Here is an 8,147-nt window from a genome sequence, read left to right on the forward strand (position 1 = left end):
TCCAAATGTGCCAATGCTAGAGCTGGGAGGGAGGGGTGGAGATGTCACATGACTGATAGGATGGAGGAGGTTTCAGCTAGCTAAAATTTAGGATTCTATCCAAATGAAAATATCCAGTGGAGGTAAAAGCAGAGTCCTCAACAAGAATTAGAAAAGAAAAACCAATGAGTGGGGGAGGGTGATGCAGCCATGGCTCCTGTTAAAGGATTTGGGGATTTTAGGGGATAGCAGTGTCTGTGTGAATCACTAGTTAAACTTGATGGTTGGAATGACCAGTGCCTTCCTGAGGGGCATGGAGAGGCCTACGATCTAGGAAGGGGGGTCAGTAATAGGTCAGCCCAAGTCTGTCCTGAGGAGACCACAGCCAGAGGGCAGTGTTCAGGCCTGAGCATCACAGTGTGGGAAAGAAATGACCAAGGTGAGGTGCATTCAGAGAAGGGTGAACGGAAGGATGAAGGGCTCCAAGAACATGGTGTAAGGCCCTTGAGAAGCTGTCAGAGGATCATGAGAACTGTCTTCAGGTGGCACAGGAGATGGAACTCTGCACCTGGAAGCAGGAAGATCCAAGTTCAAATTCTCCCTCAGATACTTACCAGCTGTGTGACCCTGGACAAGTCATTTCACCTCTGTGCCTACATTTCCTCATCTGGAAAATGGGTCTAGAAATGGTGCCTACCTCACAGGGTTGTTGTGTGGATCAAAGGAGATATTTGTAAAGTGCTCGGCACAGTGGCTGGCACGCAGTAGCCACTCTCTAATGCTACTATTTGAAAAGTGATGTGGAAGGGGGATTAGCGTGTTCTGCTTGACCCAGGATGAAAGAACGAGGAATAGTGGGTGGAAGATGCCCAAAGATAGATTTCAGCCTGATTTCAGGACAAATTTCCCAACAACTTGAGCTGTCTGAAAGTGGAAGAGGACGGCTGGCAGTTTGTGACGTGTTTAACCCTTGCTGGAGCTGTCAAAGGCATGCTGGTGACCCCTTGTTGAGAAGGCTGTAGAGTATATTCTTTCTTTACACCTGAGTTGAAGTGAATAGCAATGCTCAGATAAAGTGTCTGCTGGGTGGCAGGCCTTGTGCTAGCTATGGGGGAGACCAAGGCAGACACAAAGCTCTTTTCCTTAGAAAGCTGTCCTGCTCCTGAAAGATGGAGCAGGCACACAGAGGAATGTCTGTCTGGATAGGTGTGTGTTTATGTATGGATATGCAGACACACACAAGGAAGTATAAAACATCAATTTGGGCGCACTGAGGGAGGATTAAGACCAGGAGAGGCCTTGGGTGAGCTTTAAAGGAGCAGGCAGAAATGAGAAAGCCTCCTCTGGTTCCCTTACCCAGCTTTGCTTCTCCCAGCCCAGGCCTGGGCTTAGCTCCCTCTCGATGCCCAGGACAATCCCTCCCAGGCCTCACTCAGCAGCAAGGAAGCCGCCCTTTAACCAGGGAGTTTCTACCAGAATACCACCTTCTTTTCCCCACTACTCCAAGTTGGCCTCAAGAGCAACAGGTGGAGAAGGAGAAGCCACAGATCCCAGAGAAAATTTATATTTGCATAGGCATAAATTAGAATTTGTTGATTAAAAAATCAAAGTAAAGAATTAAACAGTAGCCTTTGTGATGGGGAAGAACTAAGACCCCATCTGTAGGTTCCTATGCAGGGCTGCTCAGACGCCAGCTTCCTGGTAAGCGAACAGAAGCAGAGGGAGCAAACTGGGTTGAGGGCCAGCTAGGGTCAGCCTGCCACTGTCTGCTGGTGACCCCCAAAGCCTGCAGATGAGTGAGTGCCCCTGCTTGCTTCAGGGACCAGTGGCCAGCCCTGTGGTGTGAAGGCCTGCCTTCCCTCCTACAGTAAAAGGCAGGAAGGATGGCAATGTCACTGTGAGGATCCGTGCCTGACAGCCTGCCCCCCAGCCCAAGCTGGAGCTGGAGTGAATATCACCCTGGGCCCCAGGGGGAGGAAGCCGGAAATGAAGCCCGTAGCTTTTCTGTCTGATAACAAAGAACAAAGAGATCTATGTATAAATATAAATATCTATCTATATACATAATACAATGGGCCCGCAGGGCCAAAGAATTTGCCCTTCCCCTCCCATCCCAGCCTTAACTCCAAAAAACTAACCCCAACTCTATCCCAATAAACTTAACACCAGGGAATTGTGGCCAGTCCCAGATACTTCAGATTTCAAAGACTGCCCCCATCATGCCCCATGGTAAAGAGAACTATGCATGCTACCATGGACGGGAGCTTTAGCCACCTGCTGGGGCATGCCCAAGACAGACTGTCTACCAGTCTGCCCTTTGGAACTGCCCAAGTTGTCATGCCCTCAATAAACCAAGTTCTTTGACCTAGACTCTTGGGCAAGGTAAGCTAAGGTGGCCTAAGCTGTGGTTCTGAGTGCTGCTGAGCATAATAAGGCCCTCATGATGTCTTGACTCACACCTTCAAGATATCATACATAGCTGTGTATACACCTCCTGAGGGCAGGCAGGGCCTGGTAGGGAGCTGGGCCACCTGACCCTCAAGAGGATGGGGAGTGAAACAAATAGCTGAGCTGGTGATCTCCTCTCCATCAGAGAGGGCAGGGTGGGGCCAAACTGCTCCATGGTGGTAGGCTCCCACCTTGTATCTCTCCCAGAAGCCACAGTGGCCATAAGGGATGAAGTGTGGGAGAGGGCGAGAAAGTGGGATGAAGTGCTTGCTGGGGGAGGGGAGGGGCTGAAGGGGGAAAGAGGGGAAAGGCCCTGGGGGGGAGAGGCTAATTGGCAGGCTTCCCATGGACCCGGAAGCGGTAAATGCAGGTGTACTCAGGGTGACCCCAGTTGCTTAAGATCCGAAGTTCGACCACCTGGTATGGGGCTGTGTCATTGCCCTGTGGGAAGAGGAGACTGGGGTCAGGAAGGCTCGTGATCCCTTGGTGGACATCCTGACCCCAGAGCCCGTCCCCCCCAGGCCTTCTTCAGTGGCTGAATGTTATCCCTCAGGTTGCTATCAGAACCATGGGGTCCTGGCTCAAACTGCAGCTCCTAGCAAAGCCACAGCATCCCCATGGCTGGTGAACTAGCCTTCAAGAGCACCAGCCTCCCTGGGACACTGTGGGGCCAGCCCTCCATACCTGAAAGTGGAAGGTCTGAATGGACTCCCCAGCATTATCATAGGTAAAGTGCCCGAGGGCCACCCCTTCCGACTGTGAATCTTCATTTAGCCCCTACAGAGAAGGAAAAGCAAAGGGAAGGGATGGATGGATGGATGGATGGATGGATGGATGGATGGATGGATGGGAGGGGGTTAGAGGAAAGGTCATGCTGTTAGGACATGAATCCAGATCAATCCAGGGAGGCAAAGGAAGGGGAGGTTGTGGAGGAGGAGGTGGAAGAGGAGGAGGAAGGGGGTGTAGGGGGGGATACATTGGGGAGAGTAAAGGGGAGAAAGCAAAAGCCACCATGATGTTTCCTTCTTTGGTCCCCTCACCTTCCAGCATCTCTCACTAACTCAGTAGACAGATCCTTTTCCCTCCAAGCCCCTGGCCTCCTTCTCTGCCTCTTCCCCTAAGCTGCTGAATGGCTTGGGACACACAATTTAATTGTAGGTGCCTCAGTTTCTTCATCTATCAGGATTTAGGTCCTGAAGCATCCTGTTCCCCTACACGTTTCTTCTTCTCCTCTGGCTCCACTTTTTTCACCCACATCCTCCTTATGAGGACATTCCAACTCTGCCCTAAGGAGGTGACTGTAGGGAATGGTGCTCATCATCCCCACTCAGCTCCCCCATGGGACACCTGGCCATGGAGGCACCCATGTATAAAGGAGTTGTATAAAAGGACCCTGAGACAGCATTGAAATCTTGACTGCTGTCAGCTGTCCTCTTCTGGCTTCTCTCTAAGAAGAGGGGGAGCAGGGAAAGGGCTGGTTGTGGAGTCCAGAGACCAGCCTCAATATCCCAGCTGTAAAATGGGCACATCCTTCCATTCCTCACCTCACAATGCTGCTGTTAAGAAATGGCTGTCAGGCATACGGGAATGGAGAGCTGGAAGGCTCAGATACTCACCAAGATGACAAAATCCTTGGGGGCGCTAGGGATGTTGCTGATGGGAGACAGGGCTTTGGGTACATGCTCCAAGGTGACAGCAGTGAGGTGGATGCGGGCAGATAATCGAACCACAGCAAAGCCCTGGGGGCCCCGGAATGCCCAGCAGTTGCCAGGGTAAACATCTGGCTGTGGGCAGAAGACAAGTCAGGTGACAAGTCAGGTGGGCAGCCAATGGAATAGATTTCCATTGTGTAATCCTCCCACCTTGAGAGCCCAGCCCCCACAGAAGGTGGGAGATGGCAGAGAGCCAAGCTGGGGGCCCTTTGTTCTGTCATACCTGGAGGATGGCTCTTGGGGACTGGAAATAGTACCACAAGGGGATGCCAAACAGACTGAGAAGGGCCGTCTTGGTATCATAGGTCTCTGAGCAGCGGCTACTGATGATGCTGGCCCCTGAAAGAACAAGAGGGAGAGAAGTGAGGTGGGGGCAGCTGAGGGCTGGCAGGACACAGAGGTAGTCCTGAAGATGAGGGGTCACTGCCAGGGCATCAGCCCTTCAACTGCCCCGTCCCATAAGGGGCATCATGAGTTTTTAATTCCTGCTGTCCCTTAATGGGCAACCATCATGTCCCCAGCCCTCTGGCTTTCTACAGGCTACCTACCTGAGGACTCCAGGGCATAATCCACTAGCCCAATGCGGTCTTCACTGTATCTCTTCAGGGCCTCATTCACAATCTGGTGCACATCCTAAAAGACAGGCATGGATGGACTCATGGGCCTAGCTGCCTGCAGAACTGGCCCAGCCCTTTCACCAGAGGGCCACGTGTGCTACCTGCTCTGCCAGGGCTTCCCCTTCCTTCCCTGGAGGCTCCTCTCAGGGCAAACCCATGACCTCCGACAGGCAGACAGGGAATGGGGCAGGCCTCACCTCCTCTGTGACCCCAGTCACTCCTTCCTTGTGAAGGGTCAGCCTCAGGCTGGCAGCAGCTTCACTGGCAGATTTGACCTGCCCTTCTGCCACCTGAGTGAGGATTCTGTGCTCCAGGTCCCGAAGTTGGGCCTGTACCTCCTCCAGCTGAAGAAGCCCAGCCTTAGCGCCCTTGTCTCGAAGAAGGTACTGACTGATCCAGGCTGGGAACTGAGACTCCACCTAGAAACCACCAGAGACCATCCACAAAACAGTAGAGGTTAAGGAAGAAAGAGGGCCGGGACAGGGGACCTGGGGAGGGGGTGTCTAGAAAGACTCTGAGAGCTCAGAGCCTATGCATGTCTTCCTGGTGCCAGGGAAGGGACGGTTGTGAACCAAGTGACTGGCATTTTCCCACTGCTTTCAGGTCTACCAAAAAAGATCTCATTGGACCCCAGTGGACACCTTAGAGGGTTGGGTCTCCCTGGGCAGATGCTCAGGCAGCCCACCTTGGAGAGAGGGGCACATGTGGTCTAAGTGGTGGACTGGAGGACTCACATCACTGCGCAGGGCTGCCATCTTCTGTGGCCAAAGGTCTACTTCCTCTGCCGCTGCAGCCTGTCTCTGGCTCAGGGCTGCCAGTTCCTGTCTCAGGCCAGCCAGCTGGGCCTCCAGTGGACCCATAGCCTTTAATATGTTTTCCTGGAGGGCTTCTTGGGCCAAACTAGACAGTGACAAAAGGAAAAGGGAAGGGCAGCCACTGGCTAGTGACACAGGATAGAGTCAAGCAGAACCACTATCAAAGGGAAAGAACAGAACCAGAGATCTGGGTGCAAGTCTTCCCTGACATTTACTCCCTGTGTGACCCTGGGCAAGTCATTTCCCTCCCAGGCCTCAGGACCCTCATCTGCTCTCTGAGGTCCTTACCAGCTGGGATTAATCCTATGGACATGCTAACCCAAGTATTCTGGCTCTACTGACACCCCCCCAGAGAATCTCAGTGGTGCTTTCTCTGGTCTAGTTTTCTAGCCTTCCTTCCCTCCTCTTCTCTTTGCCAGTTAGTTTGGGGCCTTACCTCTGCCATTCAGATTTTAGCTGGAGCACCCAGCTTTCCAGCTCCTGTAAGGAAGATGATGGCACAATGAGACTGATGAAAACACCAAACCACACTCTGGGGACTCATTGTCTCCTCTGGGTGGACCCTCTGTCTGCTAAGGAGGATCTGAGTCTCTGCAAACTGTTGGGCTCCAGAAATCTTGACCTTGAGTTTGGGCTAGACCTTTCAAAGACTGGACTCCTCTCTTATCATCCCACCAAGAGGAGGCATCTGAGAGAGACCCCAACTCAGCTGAGATTAGGCATGAACCACTTTCCCTAGAGTGGTGAGGTCACTTCTCAGTCCCTGAAAAGAGTTTCAAACTCAGCTGTTGAGTTACAGTCTTCTCATTGACAATCTTATCCCTCCCTAGTCTTCATGCATGGATGTGCTCAGTACAGGAAAGGGGTTCCAGAAAGGAGCTACAGGAGGAGGCTTAGGTTGCTTTAGATCAGTAAGCTCTCTGCTTATCCTTCGGACAAGGGGATCCAGAGTCCTCAGACAGGAGCTCTCAGGGACAATGAGTCAATCGAATATGCTCCCATACAAGTATGGAATCTGGCCAGAAACCTGTAAGCAAGTGTTAGGTCTACTGACAGCAGCACCAACATTTCCAGCTACAAGTGACCTCCCCCAAGACGTCTCTGCCCCCTCTCCCCCCCTCCCCGCACCCTTTCCCCCCCCCCCCCCCCCGCCCTCCATTCCCTGTGTCTCTGCCTCCAGAAGCGTCAGAGCTTCTGGATTACCTGGGATGCCTGAGAAATCTTCTTTAGAACATTATCCAAATCTTGCTGATGTTCTGCCCTGAGGGTGGTGAGTGCTTCCTGGAGACCACAAAAAAGGAGACAGGCGTTCAACAAGACCCAGAGAACTTGGCAGGTCCTGCCAAGCCCAGAGTGCTGCCTCACCTCAAGACCTCTATGCCTTCCACTAGCTGGGCTTGCCGACCTGGTCTTCTTAGCAGAGCGTTCTCCTCACCTGGATGTGGGCAGTGGTGTCCCTACGGAAGTCCTTCTTCAGGGTGGGTTCCCATCGGCTCAACAGGCCCTCCAGGAGAGTTGAAATATCCTCGTGGCTCAGGCTTTTTCCACCTCCATTCCCACTGACCCCCTGCAGCTCCAGCAACTCCAGCCTGATGGCCTCCTTCTGCCAACGTGCAGAGTATTCAGAAGCCAGAGTTTCCAGCCGCCTTTCTAGGGCATGAACCTTGGACAGGACATGCTGTTCAGCCTTGGGAACAAGGAGGAAAATACACAAAGATGAAAAGTCTCTTAGGAGGAGGAACAAGGAGCACTGGGCATTTGTTAAGCACCCACTGTGTGCCCGAGGTGGGGCTGAGTGCTGAGAACACAAGGACCAAGAAGGAAACCTTTCTTGTGTACGAAGAACTTCCATTTGAATGGAGGAGACAAGGACATTAAAAGCCACCAGGTCGTTTAACTGCTGTCGGCAGATTTCTTCATTTCACACTTACGCTATTTACAAAAACGTAAGCATTGTTGGTCTCCGCCTGAGAATGGAAGTTCCTGGTCAATGGGAATGGTTTCATTTTGTGTACCTGTGTCCCCTAGGCCGGGACCCGGCACTGAGGAAGTGCTTAATAAATACATGTGGGTTGACAGGCTGACTGGAAGAAAGAGCACCAGAATGAATTCTCAGCATGGGGGCAGCCATTTGGGTAGGGTCACCGAGTTTGAAAGGAGTACAGAAGACCAATGAGGCTAAGGCTGGAAAGACAGGGTGGGGCTGTTTTCCTCTGGGGGGCAAAGGGGAGGCCCTGCCATTGACTGAGGAGGGAAGTCACTTGGTCTGCTCTGTTCTTAAGGAAAGTTCCTTTGAGAGCAGAGTGCAGAACAGACTGGAGGCAGGGAGGCCACTCAGGACACTGCGGCAGTGAGCCAGGAGAGTGATGAGGGAGGGCCAGGGTCACCAGGGTCGAAATGGCAAAGAAGCTGGGAGAGCTCAGGGCAAAAAGCCAGGTCAGAGACCTCCCCAAGAGGTACAAAGGAGGCTAAGCATGCAGAAGGTCCCCTCCCCACCAACCACACAGCACAGGGGCAGAACCAAGAGAACAGAGGGAGGGTGGGCATTTTTGATGAGCCCAGCCCACCTCCTCTCT

The 8,147-nt window shown here is 52.6% G+C and overlaps 1 protein-coding gene across 1 annotated transcript; it reads right to left on the reverse strand.

Moving 5' to 3' along the window:
* Positions 1-1,527: 1,527 nt before the first annotated feature.
* Positions 1,528-7,428, reverse strand: LOC140534736 (SUN domain-containing protein 2-like). Its single transcript, XM_072656146.1, has 10 exons — positions 7,007-7,428; positions 6,775-6,852; positions 6,008-6,051; positions 5,491-5,656; positions 4,954-5,175; positions 4,688-4,772; positions 4,363-4,478; positions 4,044-4,211; positions 3,112-3,204; positions 1,528-2,868 (listed from the first exon to the last, which is right to left on the reverse strand). Exons 1-10 carry the CDS (start codon positions 7,421-7,423, stop codon positions 2,755-2,757), a joined length of 1,503 nt encoding a protein of 500 aa, XP_072512247.1. The 5' UTR covers positions 7,424-7,428; the 3' UTR covers positions 1,528-2,754.
* Positions 7,429-8,147: the final 719 nt, after the last annotated feature.

The sequence above is a fragment of the Notamacropus eugenii genome, chromosome 3, assembly GCF_028372415.1.
Source record: "Notamacropus eugenii isolate mMacEug1 chromosome 3, mMacEug1.pri_v2, whole genome shotgun sequence".
In the NCBI taxonomy this organism is placed as follows: Eukaryota; Metazoa; Chordata; class Mammalia; order Diprotodontia; family Macropodidae; genus Notamacropus; species Notamacropus eugenii.

Coding starts and splice junctions, on each gene's coding strand:
- LOC140534736 (XM_072656146.1), bottom strand. CDS start 7,423: ATGGAAGTTCTTCGTACACAAGAAAGGTTTCCTTCTTGGTCCTTGTGT. Junction 6,853..7,006: donor ACACCACTGCCCACATCCAG/GTGAGGAGAACG, acceptor TGTGGTCTCCAG/GAAGCACTCACCACCCTCAG. Junction 2,869..3,111: donor TTCAGACCTTCCACTTTCAG/GTATGGAGGGCT, acceptor CTCTTCCCACAG/GGCAATGACACAGCCCCATA.